The 20,177-nt window shown below is 36.8% G+C and overlaps 2 protein-coding genes across 2 annotated transcripts in view; both read left to right on the forward strand.

Moving 5' to 3' along the window:
* The window catches only part of si:dkey-225n22.4 (collagen alpha-1(XXI) chain), a 57,193-nt gene extending 46,200 nt beyond the window's left edge, over window positions 1-10,993 (forward strand). Inside the window, exons 19-29 of the mRNA XM_026914437.3 lie at window positions 2,968-3,021; window positions 3,249-3,302; window positions 4,113-4,184; window positions 4,358-4,393; window positions 4,717-4,761; window positions 5,439-5,471; window positions 6,564-6,710; window positions 7,141-7,195; window positions 8,580-8,771; window positions 8,867-8,944; window positions 10,791-10,993. Coding sequence (XP_026770238.3) covers window positions 2,968-3,021; window positions 3,249-3,302; window positions 4,113-4,184; window positions 4,358-4,393; window positions 4,717-4,761; window positions 5,439-5,471; window positions 6,564-6,710; window positions 7,141-7,195; window positions 8,580-8,771; window positions 8,867-8,944; window positions 10,791-10,981 — 957 coding nt within the window. The 3' untranslated portion in view covers window positions 10,982-10,993. The remainder of the gene's footprint in view (window positions 1-2,967; window positions 3,022-3,248; window positions 3,303-4,112; window positions 4,185-4,357; window positions 4,394-4,716; window positions 4,762-5,438; window positions 5,472-6,563; window positions 6,711-7,140; window positions 7,196-8,579; window positions 8,772-8,866; window positions 8,945-10,790) is intronic.
* A 1,302-nt stretch (window positions 10,994-12,295) lies between these two features.
* On the forward strand, window positions 12,296-14,844 carry ccr12b.2 (chemokine (C-C motif) receptor 12b, tandem duplicate 2). Its single transcript, XM_026914209.3, has 2 exons — window positions 12,296-12,422; window positions 12,525-14,844. Exon 2 carries the CDS (start codon window positions 12,537-12,539, stop codon window positions 13,527-13,529), a length of 993 nt encoding a protein of 330 aa, XP_026770010.1. The 5' UTR covers window positions 12,296-12,422; window positions 12,525-12,536; the 3' UTR covers window positions 13,530-14,844.
* Window positions 14,845-20,177: the final 5,333 nt, after the last annotated feature.

Here is a 20,177-nt window from a genome sequence, read left to right on the forward strand (position 1 = left end):
TTTTGCCGTCTACTTTCAAATACTAAAGAAATAACAAAGTAGTCCTGTAAAGGAGGTTCTATTTATTTATTTATAATCTTCATATGATTAAAATAATGGTGTTATCACTATCCGCATACAACACAGTACTCCAGTGATTATTAAGAATATCTTTACACCTGGTTGTTTCACAAGACTTTGGTACCAGTAATATATCCGTATAGGGATTATGTACATAAAAATGCAGGGATAAAAGCACTGGAGTTTTACCAGATTTTATACAAGTATACATTTGGCAACCAAATTTCGACCTTTACTTACTTTTCTTCAATGTAGTCACTCAAAAATTACAGCAATAACTGTATAATACACTTTAAGATTATTAACTGAATAATAATCTAGACCTTAAAGAATAATATGTTGAGGAAATTTAAAAAATGAAAATGCAGTAACCATCGTTTGCATTAAACAGCTGGAAATGAGGAACAGCACAGGAAGTTGGTTGCCAAATGCAGATGGATAATGCATAAAATTATCAGGATACAATGCAGATACAAGATTCATGAGACAACCTGGTGTAAACAGGGTCTGTCATTATTCAGCACCTCTCAGAGAATGCAAATGATTTTCAGAATTATGATAAGGTTTCTGTATTTTTAACAGTATATGTTTAGAAGTTGTTTTTTTTTTTGAAAATGTGACTTATACCATATACATGACCACATTGTTGGCAGCAACATGAAATGCTTTGGATGAATGAATTAAATAGTTGTTGTAGTATACAGTGGATATGGATATAAAAATTCTACACACCCATGTTAAAATGGCAAATTTTTGTGATGAAAAAAATTAAACCAAGATAAATCATGTCAGAACTTTTTCCACCCTCAATGTGAAATTAAAATGTATAAAAACTAACTGAAAAACAATCAGAAACATTTTAGGGAAATGTTAGGAATAGGAAAAATAAAAAAGTTACAATAACCTTGTTGCATAACTGTTCACACCCTTTTATAATTGGGGATGTGGCTGTGTTCAGAATGAACCAATCACATTCAATCTCATGTTCAAAAGTAATCATCATACAGCTGTCATCAATGAAATTATTCTGATTAACCCCAAATAAAGATCAGCTGTTTCTGTAGGATTTTCTCAACATGTTCTTGGTTTCAGCTGACTTCGCATGTCTGGGCTATGGGGTAGAGTGGCTAGAGAGAAGCCCTTTCTCACAAAAACATCCAAGCCCAACTAAATCACCCCAAATCATGTGGCAAAATGTGTTATGGTCTGATGAGTCCAATTCCAAAAGGTATACTAATTCCATAATTCCAAAAGGTATGTGTGCATCAACAAAAGAATACCATACCCCTGGTACAGCATGGTGGTGGCAGCATCATGCTTTACAGCTGCTTTTCTTCAGCCAGAACTGGCTTTTAATCAAGGTGGAGGGAATCATGAATAGCTACAAATACCAGTCGATTTTAGTGCCAAGCATTCAGGTGTCTGCTAGTAAGCTGAAATGAAAAGGAATTTCATCTTTCAGTACGACAGTGACCCAAAGCATACATCCAAAACAACAAAGGAATGGCTTAACCAAAAGAAGATCATTGTTTCTGAATGCCCTAGCCAGAGCCCAGACCTGAATTCAGCTAAAAATCTGTGGGGTGACCTGAAGTGGGCTGTGCACAGGAGATGCCCTCGCAATATGACGGGTCTAGAAAGAGTGGAAATAGGCAATAATAAGCAATATTTTGTTGTTTGCATGCAAAAACATTTTGTGAGAAAACTCATTTCTACAATTTCATGCAGCTTTCACGTTTCACATATATAGGAATGATTGTCCTTTTTGAAAGAAACTGAAAGCATGGCACTTCTTTCTATAATATTGTATAAAATTCTACTGTCTGCTGTAATCACCTTAAGTACAAAACGTACCGTAGGTTTCAAACCTGAAGGGGATGTGCTTCCTTATTTCCAGCTACATAATGCAATTTGTAGCTGTGTTATTGTATTTTCCACCTATGTAATACTGTTAAAAGAGGGCATTTAAAAAAAAGGTATGTTATTACTACCCAGCAGTTCTGAAAATCTAGAGAACACCCAGGCAGGTAGACTAAGAGCTGTGTCATAGTGACAAATTAAATTGTGTTTACTGCCCACAGATCCAGTTGACTCAAATTATGTCTTAATGTAGCTGTAGTGTGTGATGGTCAGAGACTGTATTGCAGGCCACAATTTAACAATGTGATGCTAAATTGGACTAATTTCCCAACACATTTGACAGGAAAAATGGCAGATAAAAGAGATTTTCTATCATTTCATTGAATTATATTTATTTTATTGCTCATTTTAATCACTACTTCATTTTTATTTTAAGGCTTATTAATCTGTAATCCTTACGTAATGATCACATACATTTCACATGTGATTAGGTGAATAATATAACATATGATCACAAAACATTTGCAGGTGCATTTCACCATGTTACGGCCTGAAATGGCAACGTGAACTCAAGTAAAATAAGTAAATATGTGATCACGTGTAAACAAATTCTATAATATTGAATACTCTGGAACCCATATGTGTCAATTTTTACATTAATAATCATGTGATATTCAGATGTGAAGTTCATGTGGCTTGTATGTAAGAGTACAAATTCCCTTTAAAAGGAGATCATGGATATGGATATGGTACTTCTTGTTCTATTGCATGTTTCATTTCATTTCTAGTGCCAGAAAACAGAATATTTGATAATGAGATTTCTGAAAACGCTCTGTTCGTTTTTGCTTCACCTTCAGCAAATGCATGCTTAGAAAAATGGCACATAATCCACATCAACCTTCTGTTTTTTTTTTAGCCACAGCAATAATTGCATTCAGTAACTATGGCCATCTTGTAATGCATGAAGTCAGCAGACCGTGTTATCTTCTTCCACCACAGTAGTCACAAAATATTTAACTCAGTGTCCTTTCTGCTTCAACTTCTCAGGGCATCCAGGGCCCACCGGGGTCTTCTGGAGCAGATGGACAAATTGGCCCTAAGGTTAGTTTGATATTAAAAATCACCTTCAGCAATTATGCAAATACAAAGACAGTCACCAGTGGGAATGGTTATATGGAAATTGCATATATTATCTTCCAAAAATTATATTCTTATCGAACAGATTTCTAACAAATGCCTGACAGTAAGGACATTGTGGACGTCATGCACAATGCATGAAAGGGTATGTGTGTGATTGTATGGTTTGTTAATTCTATCTACATATATAGGGAAGTCCAGGACAACAGGGACCACCTGGTCGTCCGGGTGTGCCAGGCCAAAAGGTGAGATTTAACTTATTCAAACTCCTTTGAATGAACCATTCTAATGGATCAGTTTGTAATTTTTAGAGCTTCCTAATCCACATGAGATGGATTACAACTGTAATGAAAATATTAACATATTAAGAAGCTTTCCACTTTTCCCCTCTGGTGAAACCTCATATCTTAACTACTTATCATTACATACCACCCTTCCTAATTTCTGGGCTGGAAAATGCAAACGAAGGGTAAAATTAAGAAAAGAGTGATATCCATTACTTGAGAATGTTATAATTATATGATTCTATATGTCTAGAAACACGAGTAACACTTCACAGTACTATTTAATAACTCATAGGTAACTAATGACTACTCAGCTAGTAGTTCTCCAGGAGATATATAAACCTCCGTCATAATTATTGCTTAGTTAAATATGAACTACCATACTGTTACTTTATTATTATTTACTGAGTAATTACCTAGTATTCATTAGTACTTAATATTAGTGATACATGTTAATACTACTGTTAGTACTACTCATTCATTCCTGCAATGAGTTATTCAACAGTGTTGCAAAGTGCTACCAAAACGTTTAAAATGACAAAGTTCACCTTAAATAGATATATCTGTGCCTAAATATCTTGCATTGGAGTATTATTTGATTGCAGTCATATGGCTACTTGCTTAATGAACACAGTTTATGCTTAATTGAAAGACTTTTTTTTATCAGTTCACTGTAATTATTCTAAACTTTCAGTCCTAACTTACCCCAAATGTACAAGATAAACAATTTCGGGTCCTCAAACTCATTCAGATATGTTTAAACTTTGACAGGGCTCACAGGGAGAACCAGGTTTTCCAGGTTTACAAGGTGCTGTTGGTCTTCCTGGCTTTAAAGGACATAAGGTAAGTTATCATAAAAGTCTAGGAGAAATCATCAGAGCCCAGAGTTGATTTTTCAGTAGTCAAGGGTTTAGTCTGCATCAGCTGTGCAGTGATTAGCTGTGCAGCCTGTCCTAAAATTCTCACTGACAGGGTCTCTCTTGACCTACCATTATAATATTAATTCTGTTTCACAGGGGGATATGGGAGAACCTGGTCCAAAGGGTGATCAGGTAGAGCCATTTTGATCCTTGTTTCACTTTTGTCAGCCAAAGTTAAAATTAGATGACATTTATGAATCCAGTGGCTATCTCAGCTAAATACTAAAACATATAATACTTAAACCAAAGGACTAGAGCTGCCATCGGATGATTTGTGGTGATTTCCTGTGATACGATCTGTGTTATTGGCACCAGCTTAAATCTGCATTGTATGTCACAGCATGCTCTCCCAAATGTTGCGCTTAGCCTCAGGCTGCTTTTGTGTATTAAATGCTAATGATACCCTTTTAATATCAGAGACCCCCTAACAGAGACCACCTTTCATTCTCTTTCAGGGTGAAAGAGGAAGTGAGGGAACACCTGGTGTGCCTGGGCCACCGGTGAGAGCGCACACACCATCTGTCCACTAGGGGGCAGCACAATGCATGTGAATTGGCCACTGATGGACAGGATGACGGGATGATATTCATCACCTAGCTATAACTTGTTACAAATTATACATGATATATATTGTATGATTAAGTCTCAGAGATGGACTTTGGGAAATTAATTGGACTAATTGGAGATTGTATCAGTGAAGCGGTGACACATTCAAAGTGTCTATATTTTGAAAATGGGAAGAATATCTCTTTACTATATGTGTGCTGTAGCACAGTTATTAACTTCTAACCTTTTAGCTCACAACTGGAAAACACAGTATAGATATTTTGGCTTTATACATGCTGTGTAGGTGTAGAAGACACAAGTCTTTTCTTTGTGACAAATAATCAATACATAGCTTTCACTTGCATCATTAGAAAAACACCACTTTCATCAGATCAAAATGAAAGACCGTAAACTAAGCAATGGACATATACAGGAAAGTGTTTTTTTTTTTTTTTTTTTTTTTTGTTACATCACCTTCACCTCACTCTCCCTTCACCTCCTCTTCTCCAATCTCATTGATTCTCAAATGTCTTTTTTTAAAATAAATAAACAGACTTTTTTCTCTTTGATATTAATGTGAGGATTTTTAACAGTTGTGTTTTTTTTCTCTCTTTCTGCCTTCTGTTACAAGGGTGAAGCGGGACTCAGGGGAAGCAAAGGAGAGGTTTGTAGAATTAGACTCACAAATTGCATTTTAATCTGTTCGACCTCGTTTTACACAGGAAACAACATTGTTTCCTCCTGCTGAAAGAACTTGATAGTTATGCATTTTAGAGTAGTGATAGTCGTGTCCATGGGGATGTTTTTATTTGACAGGTTGACAGGTATCAGGCTGAGTGAGCTTCAGTTCTAGTGTAGGGTGCATGGAGGGCGCTGGAGCCACTAGTGCTATTCCCTCGCTTACAGTGACATTGCAAGAAAAATACAGAATGAATGAGACTTAGATTGCCCATCAAACCTTTGGGGACATGTTTTTTTTTTTTTTTTTTTTTTAAATGTTTGAGTTTCAATGAGCCAAATGCCTCAAAGGTGTGAAAAAGCTATTTGGAGAGGATGGAGGGATGGCTGAATGAAACTGCTTGTCCAGTCACCTGACCTGAAGCTAAACAAGCTGTGAGGAGCCGGATTGTGAGGTTTGAGAGGGGGATATGTTTAACCAGCTACACAAACCTTATACAAAAGCAGAAAGAGGCACAAGAGAGGATTGTGCAATGCCTGCAAAACTGACAGTTAAAGTGCAGGGAGGTTTTCAAGAAGAACATATACAGTAGTATTTTTTTTAGTTATGGCCCATAAATTTGGATGTCAGATATTGTTTTCCTTAAAATAAATGTGATTAGTTATTTTTTAAGCTGCAAATAAAAAACATGTTTAAGAAAAAACAATGTATTTCCTAGTAAGTAATAGAAAGTGTAATAAAGTTTAGTCACCGGTAATAATTTTGCAAAAGCTTAGAATCCAGAAATCTTGTCTTGCAGTTCCCCTAAATAATGTCAATCCTATTTATGTTAAGACAAACAGTATATCAGGGATTTTTGAGTGTACTGATCCATGTTATAATATTTGAAAGGATACAAAATATTAAAAAAACCGTAAAGAGTTCAAGAGTTTAATAAGATTTGAGTGAGTAGGGAAACCATGAAACAGTACCCTAGATCAAGGAGTGGAGCTCCCCAACCTGAAAAAAAAAAAAAGATCAAATCAACTGATCCTATTTGTCATTGTAACAGAAAAGCTTTTTCTCCCTCCTATCTAGAAAGGTGCTCCAGGAGATCAAGGGGTTCGAGGCCCTGATGGGAAGAAAGGAGACATAGGACATATAGGAGTAGTAGGACCACGTGGTTCTCCAGGACAGGATGGGTTACCTGGGCATCCCGGTCTTCCAGGATATCCTGGCAAACCTGTGAGTCTTCTGGCAGTACACTTTTCCAAATATCAATTTGCTTCTGATTTGCACAGATACATATGCAGGACTGGTGCACCATGCAGTGCATTTATCCCTGCCTAGGCTCCAGATCCACCATGACCCTGATCAAGATAAAGTGATTACTGAAGATGAATGAACAGATTGTTGAATAGACATGCAACCAGAATAATTAGAAAGTTAACTGAGTTCTTTAATATGAATAAAGCACCTTTTTAGAAGTTAGTCTAACCTCTTTCTGTTTTAAGGTGGTAATATTTTATAAGATAGTAGTTCCTGTAGCAAGGATAGTATTCCTTCAAACAAAAAGAAAATTTACAAACAGGATCTCAGTTATGCACCAGGAATGCTAAATGAAGCAGAGGAAATAGTAACTCAAGATTGACCAACTGACTAATCTGTATTGCAGGGGAAGTCTCCTTCTGATGAACAGTTAAAAAAACTCTGTGGAGATGTATTAAGACGTAAGTAACTAACCTACGTATTTCACAAGAGAAAGCTGGACATCCGAAGGTTTAATAACGTCAGTGTATAGTGTTTTGCGGTTGGTGTTGTAACCAGCAGAAGGATGTTAATAACTGTGCCTAATCAGTAGAATAGAAAGTGATGTCATTAGAATAACAATACAAGCTAAGGGTTGTTACAGATTTTTTTTCATTTACTGCTAACTAGCATTTCTCTGCACCACATTGACTTTTTTTTGAACTTTTCACACACCTACTTGCAGTAAGACACAGTTCATTTTATGCCCCGGATACTCTACAGTGATCAAAACAGTACAAACACATTTCAGAGTACATATTACGATATAGTAAACAATATTTGCTCTGCGGATTATTCATTATTTCTTGGTTGACATATACAGTGTAAGCAAAGATGTTGTTGTTCTTTCAGCTGCGCCGGTTAGGGGTCACCACAGCAGATCATTGGTCTGCACGTTTTATTTGGCACAATTTTTACACTGGATGCCCTTCCTGACATAACCCTCCCATTTTATCCAGGCTTGGGAGAGGTACTGGGAGTGCACTCCCAGTGGCTGGGTTGGTTCGATGCCCAGGAATCAAACCCGGGCCACAGCAGTGAGAGCACCAGATCCTTAGCCGCTAGACCACCAGAGACCCACAGTGTAAACAAAGTATAGATAAAAAAATTGCAATAGGAAAACATTTTACAAAACTGTAAAAAAAAAGGGGTAAAAAAAGAATTGTATATTGTTGTATATTGTATTGTTTACTGTATAGGAACAAACTAAATGATGGAAAAATACTCTATATAATCTGTAATTACTCTCAATTTTAAGCTTGCAATTTCAATTACAAATAAAATCTTACAATAATTTTATAGAATATACAAAAATCCCCCAAAAAACCCCAACAAAACATTGACCATAAACCTTCCACTTGCCTGGTTCTGAGTGTAAATAATAGTAACTTTTCTGAAATAGGTTGTCTCAAAACTATGTAAACATTTGCAAATTTTGTTGTAGAGATACAAAGTATTGCTAGTGGTAGAAAATGAATGAAAAATGTACGCAACAGTTTTGAAGACTGTGTTCACTATATTACTGTTGTGTCCAAAACAGTTTAAAAACTGTTTTTACCTTCTGTTCCACATGCAGCATTGTAGAAAGCATTGTGTAAAGAGCTTGGAAAACGTGAACTTAGTAGTGACTCATACTTCTTAGCAATTATAAAAAATGTATTTAACATGCATAACCTTGCTGAATGAACTGTAAATGTACTCAAGAATAAGAATAAACAAACTCCAGAAGAAGTGTAACTTGTGATTGCCACGACCTATCAGTGTAAAGATGTTCAGGATTCTCCTTTGCACACTCGTGTCCCTTAGAGGAGCTCTCCCAGCTGATGCAGACGATGATTCCTCGGAGCTGTGAGCCCTGTGAGACGGTGAAAGGCCCCCCGGGTCCACCTGGAGCTCAGGGTCCTAAAGGCGCTACTGGACCGCAGGGTTATCCAGGCAGGCCAGGCTCTCAGGGTTACCCAGGCTCACCTGGCTTACAGGGGCCCCCGGGGGTCAAAGGTATCAGAGCTTTACTAATTCTCTGACAAATAGGGTTGAGGATGTATGAGGTCACGTAATGAATACATGCATATTCTGTGTGTAACATTCTCTAGGGGACATGGGACCAAGGGGCTTTAAGGGCAACAAAGGGGAAGGCAGGCCAGGACAACCTGGACCCCCTGGAGAAAGAGGTAAGAGATCAGCTCAGCTGACACATGCTATAGCCATGATACATATCATACTGCACATGCAGAAATAAGGCATATAAGTTCATGGAGGTAAGTGTGCCTGGATGTGGCATATATATTCTCTGCATTTTTGTGACATTGCAGGCAGTAATCTGGAGATGTCCAACAAACCTAATTAAAAACAAATTTGTCAAGCTCATTTCCATCATACAGTTTCTGTTACATAATTCCTCATCTCTGTGTGAAATTAGAGGAGCTGATTTGATTGTATATCAATTAATCACACCACCTGATAATATTGTGTTTAGATTTGCATTTAGAAGTATTGTATATTTACAATAATATATATATATATATATGTATATATATATATATATATATATATATATATATATATTATTTGGGGAAATTATCCTAAATTAGGGCAGCATAATAATATTTATTCACATAGCCAGGTTGTAAGAACTAGGACATGGTGTTTTTGCTTTGCATTCATGATAAGAAGGCTTCTCAGCAGGTGGGAACGAGCAGAATTCTGGCCCATATTTCAAATATCACATCCTCTCTCGCACTGCTCCACCCACATCAACACAGATGTGTTCATTTACGACCATGAAAATAGCAACTAGGAAAGAACAGAGAAAATAGGTTTATACTCAACCAGCTTAGCAATATGCCAGTCTTATACCTCTAAATTACTGTTATTCCTGGCGTTTTGGTTTGATTCTTTACAGCAGTGGTTTCTGTTTGGTTCTGTGTCTGGTTCTGTGATCTACCACCCTGGAGAATTTATTTTCAACACGCCTGACTCTAACATTTAGTCCTTCTAAAAACATTAATTATTAGGGATCAGGTGTGTTAAAGCTACAGGGCATGGAATTTTTTCCTAATATATGGTAATATGATTACCATGACAAGACAAATGAAGTAGGAGAGAGATTGTGTAAACAAATTAAACCAGAGTCTGTAAGTGAGAAAGTGTGATATTATACTATAAGCAGAAAAAGGATTCAGGTTTGGTGGAATTTTAGCTTTTGCTGCTGAAAAAGTAATGCATTTATTTGTACTCTCTATTGGTTAAAATATACTGAATTGTAGTCAGAAGATTTATCCTCATTACCCAGTTGTGATTGTGATAGTGATTCTGGGTAATGGAATACACACATCAGGAGTGACCGGACATGATTTTTTTTTTTTTCTCTTTATTTTAGCTAGTTAACTAGACTTAGTGGTCTATTATCTTCATAGACATGTGGAGCCATCTTCCATGCAGATTGATGAGAACTAAACACAGAAGCTGTGAGATTATAGTGGAGATACCAAGAGGTTTTGCTCTTTCATCTTGTACACAGTAACTGAGACAGTCACATTAATTTGCAAAATAAAATTTAATCTCAGTATTTCTGTAATATTGAAGAAATGGCAGAATTTAATTATATCTCCAGAGACGCAGACACTAGAGTCCCATCCAAAACTGCATACTACCACACTGAATAGTTTGCCAATGCACCACTGATGCCATTACTATTCAGGCATACTACTTATGTGGTTTGCAACACAGCCCTGAACTCTCTCTGATTGTGTGCACTTGCAGCTGAGAGATTAATCTGCAGTATGTTAGTGGTGGGTGACACATGACACCACATATTATGAAATATTCTTTTGAAAGTGGCTTGCAATAGCATTTGACATCCTAGACAATGTAGTTTTAAATCAAACATGGCTCATCATCAGGAATGGACTTGGACATGCCTAAAATTAAAGCAAACAATCAAAAAAATTAAAAACCTACTCCTCAAAATTATATTAGTTTATTTAGCCCTGTTCCATTCGGTTCTTGCAACAACAGGGATCCAGGGTCTGCATGGCACTGATGGAATTGGATTACCTGGTCCTCCGGGAACACCGGGAAAATCTGGCTCTCCGGGTCTTCCAGGCAAGCGAGGTGCCCCAGGGCCAGCTGGAGTGTGTGACATGTCCATCTGCTACCCGGCCTACAACCTCAGGGAAGAGCACTACAGCAAAGGCCCGAACTTCTGACACAAGCACACACGCATACACACACACACACACACACACACACACAAAGACTATATATGAGAAGCATCTCAGCAAGCTGCACCGGGTCAGTTCTTTACTGAGTGGCATTCAGAAGAACAATTATAAAGGACTGACACCAATTCTAGATGAATGCCTGTATACATGCAGTAATATTCTAAGGACAGTGACATGCAGAGAAATTCAGAGCAGAGCATATTCACTGGCCTTTTGTTCTGACTGATATGGAGGGCATTAATTGTATGTATTGCATTTGGAGACACAATTTTGTGGTCACCCACCTATCAAGCTTGAATGCGACACAAGATGACTTGATCGACCCACTTGAGTGCTTTTTTGAAGATAAAGTAAGATCATCACTGTACTTAGAGGGTACTTAAATTGTAGTGCAGTTTAGTAAAATTCAGACACATTGACTTGTTAAAAGACAAATATTTGGACGCTGGTATGCACTTGCATTGCCCAGAAAAAGCTACCTCCAAGTGAACATGCATTATACAAGACAAAAAGATATGCATTATACTAAGAGTATTTAATCCTTTTATAAAATAATGATGTGTATTCAAATGCTGCTTATGTTTAAATGTCTTCATTATTCATTTAAGTAGTGTAAAAATCATACCCTAGTCTTATTCGAAATGTAATCCAATTTTGACAAATGTAATTTATTTAATGTATTTTATTCTCTTGAAGCAATGACGGAAGAAAAATACACATTTTTTTGTTTGTTTAACAGATCATAAACTCAGATCATAAAAAAGTTCCAACTAGTACCTAAAAGGGTTCTTTAGTTTTTATTTCTCAGGGGAAACCTTAAAGGTTCTTTGAAGGTTCTTCACAGTGAGCTTACTTTTCAGGTCCAAATGGAATATTTTGGTAAACTTAGAATCCTTAAACTAACTCCACAGAACCCTTGACGAACTCTTTTTGCCTTAGAGTTTAGATAAATCTTACATAAATGTTCTAGTCAAAATCTGTATTTATTTTCTTATACATCATGCAGTTTTACTTTGTGTTAAAGTTTCTTGCAGTAAGAGAGTTGATTAAAATATTTGTTTGGCCTGTTAAATGTGTATGCCTTTTGTCCGTTTTAAGGATTGGTTAAATAAATAACTGTGTATGTGTTGTGCAATCAACACCAGTACAAGAAAACAAAATTCGGAAGAAACGGTGTTGGTAGTAGTGTTAGGGTAGTAATCACGACAAATAACATTTTTGAGGAAGCAGAAGATGATGCATGGAATGAGTCAAAATTATAACACACGCACACACACACACACACACACACATCTCCCACATCTATAAGCAGAACAGTTCTAGTTAGCTTTATACTGACCAACCTTTAGTCAGTCTAGTCCTTTGGCCAAAACCAGTCTTGTTTTGTGCACAAAAGGCAACTCATCAGTCTGAATATCTCCCTGCGGTAAGTGTAATTTTTTTTAAAATGATGTCTAAAGTGCTTTGCTGTTATTATTATTACTTTACATTCCATCTTTTTTAGCTGTTAAATTGCTCTTTATAACAGGTTGCATGCACTATGGACAAGTTTGACACATCAACAATGTTTGACTACGAAGATGACAATTCTTCAATGACTTACGTGCCACCATGTGACTTGACGGACATAACTAATTTTAGTACACATTTATTGCCACCATTCTACATTGCCATATTCATTATCAGTGTGCTGGGCAATGGACTGGTACTATCTATCCTTTTCAAATTTGAAAAGCTCAACACAGTCACTAATATATTTCTCATCAACCTGGTGGCCTCTGATCTGTTTTTTTCCCTCGGCCTCCCATTCCAAGCTGTGTACCATAGCTCGGAGTGGTCATTTGGCAAGGTGGGATGCAAGTTGATGAATGGCACCTACCACCTTGGCTTCTACAGCTCTGTGCTCTTCCTCACTCTCATGAGTTTTGACCGTTACCTGGCCGTGGTGCATGCCATTGCTGCTGAAAAGTGGAGGAAGAGCTGCTATGCCTACATTTCAGCCACTGTTGTGTGGATTGTTTGTGGCCTCACTAGTCTGGAGACCTTCCTCAATCATGAGCTAGCAGAAGACATTGTTCAGGGGTTAATCTGTACTGACATGGGTGACCCTCAACATAAGATAATGGGCACTTATTCCCAGGTTGCACTTTTTTTCATCTTCCCCTTAGTTGTCGTCTTGTACTGCTACACCAGGATTGGCTGCAGGGTTCTCTCAACTCGAATGAGGAGCAAACAAAGGCCACTGAAACTGATTTTTGTTATTGTGGTTCTATTTTTCATGTGCTGGACCCCATACAATGTCATATTATTGATGAAAGAAAATGATAATGGAGACCCTTGTGATTACAGTCTTGTCTATCCCCAGTATGTCACTCACAGCATTGCAAATTTATACTTCTGTATCAACCCTGTGTTCTATACTTTTTTGGGTCGAAAATTCCAAAATCATGTGCGTCGCTTGCTGGTGGATCAGGGGCCGTGTTTAAAGAATCATCTGCATGTCAGTGAAAGCAGCAGATCATTCTCTAGGTGAATGCTAAATGTTTATGGGAGAACGAAGGAGGGAAATGTAACACTGTAAAGTGTCAGTCCTATCCTGACAAAATTAATGAATTGATTGCAACAGTTTATTTCAAAACATGTAGTGTATGTTACATCAACAAATGCTCTTCATTGTACATTTGTGACACTTCTTATAGTTAGTCACTGTAGAGTTCCTGTTTTCAAAACTCTTCACACAGTTACACAAGAGTGCTCTATATAGACCCAATTGAAAAAAAAAAAAAAACATTTTAATTGCTTTCACACAGAATGGATTTAGTGAACATTTTAAAATTCATGCTTTTTTTTTTTTTTTTTTACCATTGTAAATGTATCTCTACAGCCCAATTCACATTCAAAACTAACTACATTCAAGTTTGGTTGTCAATCTGAGAGCAGAATTGACAATACAGTCTGCCTAATTAAATTTTTTGGATGATATCTGTGGAAGGCTTGAGTTTGCAATGAATACCATGAATAATTGCCTTGTTTCACCATGGGATATGGTGAAACAAGGCAAATTGGAGTCAATTTCGTCTTTGTTTCTAGCATGTATTTTGCACAATTACTGTTAAAGTTTGTAATTGCATGTTCTATAAAATTGCTTCTGTCAACCAAGGGAAAAAAACAATTATTGTACAGAACAAACTAAAGAAAAAAACCTAAATCATCAACAATTAGTAGGCTTTTTTTGTCATTGTGCTCTGATTGACAATGTTTTCTGGTGAAAAAGTGCTTGAGTTTTTATAGTTGTAATGTATCTGTTGTGCTTAGCTATGTGTTTGTACAGAGAGAGAGAGAGAGAGAGAGAGAGAGAGAGAGATATGAAGGTTAAAAATATGAACTTAGCAATGACTAATGTTTGTTCACAAATGTAACAAAAACTGTAAATAAAATGTCACTAAAATGTCTGGATTTACTCAGTCTGTTCATCTGTTGTCACTTACGCATAAGTTAATGTCAAAACACTGCATATCCATGGAGCTCTGTGTGGGCTGAGAATAACTCAGAAATTATGATTATGAAAATGTCTTCCTGTTATATAGATATGTACATGTTTTGGGCACTGATTTGCTGAGCCATGTTGTGACTATATAAATTTGCTAGTCGGTGTTTGGCTAATGGATTAAACGTAATCTGTGTGTGGTCATGAATGTAATATTTCATTCATTAAAAAAGAACGAAAAAAGAGAACAATGTAAAAGTTTCAGTCCAACCTTGTAATCTTAGAGTTCAATGCAATTGTACGTTTGGAATATGGTAGTATAAACTTTATGAACAAGAATAAATTGCATATTGAGTATACATGTTTGATAAGTATGCCACCCATGTGACTAATTGACTATTATCACAGATAGGAGAATGTGTATATTTAATTTATGGCCTAACTACTCCTTGAAATTTCTCAACTCATATCCTTAAGGTGAATGCACACTTACAATATACATAGATGATTCCTGCCATATGGTCTTTTTTCGTCAGTTTGAATAGTTTCTAAATGGTGGAGTAGCTCACGGTCGCTGGTTCGATCCTGACCCCAGGTTACTGTTTTCCTCCGGGTTCACCAGTTTCCTTTCACTTCCCAAAAAAACAAGTAGGAGGATTAGCAACTCTAAATTGTGCCTATGTGTGAATGAGTGTGCAAATGTGTGTCTGCTTTGGACATAATGCAAAACGAGCGGCTACAGCTTTGACTGATCCAAATTAATGTCATGTGGCTGTTTTACGGTTGATGTATATGTACTCCAATGCTACAATATATCCAATTATCATCAAATAACCAGGAAGTTTAACTTGTCCTAATTAGGAAAGCTGACAGCTTTATAGCGCTCTGTTGACAATGTGAGGGTTTGGTGCGCCATCTTAATATATTCATGTAACTTAATTAACTGAATGTTGCATTGCACAAAACGTATTGTGCTGACCTGAGAGTGTTCTTTCAACTTTATCTTGTTTTCTGAAGTACTGGGTATTGAATATCATAGCTAAACATTGTTACAATACTAGGTCCTTTTAATTATTCCTTCTATTGTATTTCTCTTGTATATATGTATTTTTAGCATTCTCTATCACTGACATATTTTCTAACTACCAAAACAACCAAACCACTGCGGCTAGTAAACTACAGTGAGCGACACAAAGGGCAATCAGATATCGTTCTCATGTTCTTGATTACATAAAGGACCTAAGGGTTCTTTAGAAAGAATGAGAATTAAACCCATCAGAAGCAGAGACGACCATAAGATAGGGCAGTATACAATATGGGAACTTTACTTAGAGGAAGCAGAAGTAAGGCTGAATCATTAGACCAGTACAGAAGTACTTTGGCTGATGATGCAAAGTCATGTAAGGTGTGAGAAAAAGGGTACTGTTTGGCCGAGATCATTTTCCAGGAACGTGGGGAAAACTGATTAAAGTGTACCAGGCCAGTCTGTGGCCAAAAAGCATATGATGTAGAGTCATAAATACACTGAGTGTGGAAAGCTACTGAAACTGCAGCTCCATCATGTCAATAAACTTGTGTTCCCCATTTGGATTGCACATTCACTCCGCCCTTAGGCAAAAGCCTATCATTTGGAAAGCAATGTCCTATTGACTAAGCAATGTAGGGACATTTCCAGAACTGTAACAAATAGGCTGCCACAACATTTACTGTCAACTATAAATTGCAACCCACACATTTTTGTACTCAGGTGTTAGTTGAGTGATGACTATTTTTCCTGCATTTGTGACATTTTTTCAAGTGATCTCTTTCACAAATGACTTCCTCATAACAGGACAGGTGCTATCTGAATATTCAGTGTATGTGCTGTACAAACAAATGCGTAGATGAATATTCATTATATTTATATACAAATGTGACGACAGAAGCATTCACAAATATATGTATGAATTCAAAGCATATATTGCAAGTTCCTGTGCAATATACACAAACAGGTTGCTATCCAGTTTATGCTTTTCTATATTCATATCCACGGGGCTAAATTGGGATTTAGGAGTTGGTGTCATGGTATCCAGGGTGTCGGATGCAAGTGCAGAATTTTTTTTTAATAATAAAGCAACTAAAAAAAAACAAGCCTGGAAAAGGACCCATAAACTGGAACAACTAAAACAAGGAACTAGACTGAAGATAGGCAAGGCAAAGCAAGGCAAGACAAGGCAAAGAAAAGAAAACTCAACATGGAAACAAAAAGCCACTCACGGTGCAAATATAGCATAACTATATCAACTATGCACAAACGCACAATCACATCACACATCACAAAAAAGGAGGGAAAACATAGGCTGCGTCCGAATATCCTTACTACCCTAATATACAGTAGGAGAAAAATAGTACACCAAAGGAGTAGCATGTCTGAATTCTCAGTATTAATAAAACAGTAGGCGAGAAATCCCCGGATGATCTACTGCTTCCCCCGAGATTCTGCAGGATGGAAGCAATGGACACTGCACTATCCCATAAGGCAACGGGACTGGTGCGGAAGAGCTGTCAGAATCAAAAAAATGGCAGCTTTTTTTTAAAGTGTAAGTGCTATAGGTATTAAACATTGTTCTTTATTTCTTGTGGTTAAACCGTACTTGTTTAACAGTGCTTGAGTAAATTGTTAACTTGTTGAAGGCTTAAACAAGAAAAAACATTTGCTCTAATCTGGTGGGCTCTTTTAAGTTTTTGCGGTTACTATGATTTCGAAGGTCATGTGACAATGCCAACATGACAGATGTAGTATGTCTGGATTGTATTCATACTACACACATATACTGATCGGTACGTACAGTATCATCGGCCGAGCAGTAGGTACAGAATCAAATGCAGTGCGTACTGTCACAGTACGCAATTTTGGACGTAGCCACAGAACTTAAATAGGGAACTAATTGGGGAAACACAAAACAGATGAGCACAATCAAGGAAGGAAATGGAACAGACAACAAAAGAAGAAATTCAAAAATGAATGAGGATGCACTCTGGTGGCCTGGGGACGGATTGTCCATGGTGGACATGACATAGCCTCCCCTTAAGGCACGGCTCCTGAAGCACCCAAACTTAGGAGGGTAGAGCGACGACCACAGTGAGTCCAGAAAGGGTAGCAGCGGTAATTTGTTTCATGGGTGCCAGTGATTGGGAAGTGGGAACAGTACTGTGCAATGTATGTATTATTATATGGATTTTTTAATGTTGATATCATTGAGATGCGATTAAGTTTTTGACTGGATATTTTAACTAGCTAAAGTTTTCCAGACCTTAAATCTTAAATTTCAGTACTTCTTCTAGTACAATAATAATATCAATCATAATATCAAAACATACTGTGATTCTATCCTGGCAAATACTGATGATACAGTAAAACTAACAATCTACCACACATTTTTATTTAATCATGAAATGTATATACAAAGCAGTTAATACTCACCTTATCCAAATACATTTTACACATTTTAAAAGAAGTGTTAAGCCTTATTACATAATAATAATAATAATAATAATAATAATAATAATGATAATAATGATAATAATAATAATAATAATAATAATAACTTTAACACTTTATCACTTTATCACTATTTTAATATGATAAGTTTTTTTTTCATCAAATTTGAAACTGAAGCCTGGATATATGTATAAATGTTTGCTTGCATATTGCTTATGAGTGCATTTCTAAATATTACATTGAAATGATCCAGCTAACACTACAGGAAAGTTAGTCAGCGGACTTCTGTGCACCACAGAGATGTCAGATATATGTAGATAATAATTAAAAAAAAAGATAGGGTGTGCTGTTACAGGAAATTAAACAACAACTGGATTGTGTGGATTGGCCCAACACAAAGCAGCATTCTCTGAATAAAAATATGTCCTGAAGTGTTTTAACACAGTAATTTGCCAATGATTACATTTAAAAAAAACCAAAAAAACAGAACAACACATCATACTTTTTATTCATTTGTAGTTACACTAATATTGTTCCTGATATAACCGCTATAAACAGTCATTCCCTCACCAGCATCTTTTTTCTTTTAATAAGACAAAACAATGCAGCATGTTTACAAGAAACTGCAAAGCCCTCCATCCTAAAGATGTTCTAGTGACAGAAAAAGTTACATCTGTCCCACAGAATGTTACAAAGCACTGACAGTGAAGACTCATTCCAAAAATGCTAATGAAATGTCTCCTCACAAAACAAACAATAAACAAACAAAAAATTACTTGTGAATTAGCTGTTACAACTGAAAGGATAACAAACCTCTTTTAAAGATAATCAATTCTTCCCTTAGCATTGGCTATGTACCTAAATCTTTTAAATTAGCAGTTATCAAGCCCCTGATTAAAAAACCTGACCTCAATCCCTGTCAACTGTCCAACTACAGGCCAATATCAAACCTCCCCTTTATTTCCAAGGTCCTTGAAAAGGTTGTAGCACAGCAGCTATGCTCATACTTACATAGGAATAACATTCATGAAATGTATCAGTCAGGATTTAGGCCTCATCATAGCACAGAGACAGCACTGGTAAAAGTTGTAAATGACTTACTACTGGCCTCTGATCAGGGTTGTGTCTCCTTGCTGGTGCTGCTTGACCTTAGTGCAGCTTTTGATACCATTGATCATGCTATTCTCCTCAATAGACTAGAAAATGTAGTAGGCATTAAGGGAACAGCCCTTTCCTGGCTCAGGTCTTATTTGACTGATCGTTATCAGTTTGTAAACGTAAATGGTGACTTCTCTTCTCATGCTAAGGTAAAGTTTGGTGTTCCGCAAGGCTCTGTTTTAGGCCCACTGCTCTTTTCTTTATATATGCTACCTCTGGGCAAAATTATTCGTAAGCATGGTATTAGCTTCCACTGTTACGCTGATGACACACAGTTGTATGTTTCAGCAAAGCCAGATGACAGACACCAGCTTAATAAAGTTGAGGAATGTGTAAAAGACATTAGAAACTGGATGCTTATTAACTTTCTCTTACTTAATTCTGACAAGACAGAAGTACTTGTACTAGGACCACATGCAGCTAGAAGTAAGCTTTCTGATTACATAATAACTCTGGATGACCTTTCCGTTTCATCATGTGCAGCAGTAAAAGACCTTGGTGTGATTATCGACTCTAGTCTTTCTTTTGAAGCTCATGTAGATAATATAACTAGGATTGCTTTCTTTCATCTCAGAAATATTGCTAAAATAAGAAATATATTGTCGCTACACGATGCAGAAAAATTAGTTCATGCTTTTGTTACCTCTAGGTTGGATTATTGTAATGCCTTACTGTCTGGATGTTCCAGTAGATGCATAAACAAGCTCCAGTTAGTCCAGAATGCAGCAGCGAGAGTCCTTACTAGAACCAGAAGATATGACCACATCACCCCTATCTTATCCACACTGCATTGGCTCCCAATCAAATTTCGTATTGATTATAAAATACTACTATTGACCTATAAAGCACTAAATGGTCTCGCGCCACAGTACCTGAGCGAACTTTTGGTCTTTTATGATCCGTCACGCCTACTCAGATCAAAAGATGCAGGCTATTTGTTGGTACCTCGAATAATGCGGGCTACAGCTGGGGGTAGAGCTTTCTCATACAAAGCCCCACAGTTATGGAACAGCCTTCCACTTAGTGTTCGGGGCTCAGACACAGTCTCAGTGTTT

Source organism: Pangasianodon hypophthalmus, chromosome 1 (assembly GCF_027358585.1).
Source record: "Pangasianodon hypophthalmus isolate fPanHyp1 chromosome 1, fPanHyp1.pri, whole genome shotgun sequence".
In the NCBI taxonomy this organism is placed as follows: domain Eukaryota; kingdom Metazoa; phylum Chordata; class Actinopteri; order Siluriformes; family Pangasiidae; genus Pangasianodon; species Pangasianodon hypophthalmus.

What these genes read in the sequence shown, in the direction of transcription:
- ccr12b.2 (XM_026914209.3), top strand. Translation starts at nt 12,537, where the DNA reads ATGGACAAGTTTGACACATCAACAATGTTTGACTACGAAGATGACAAT.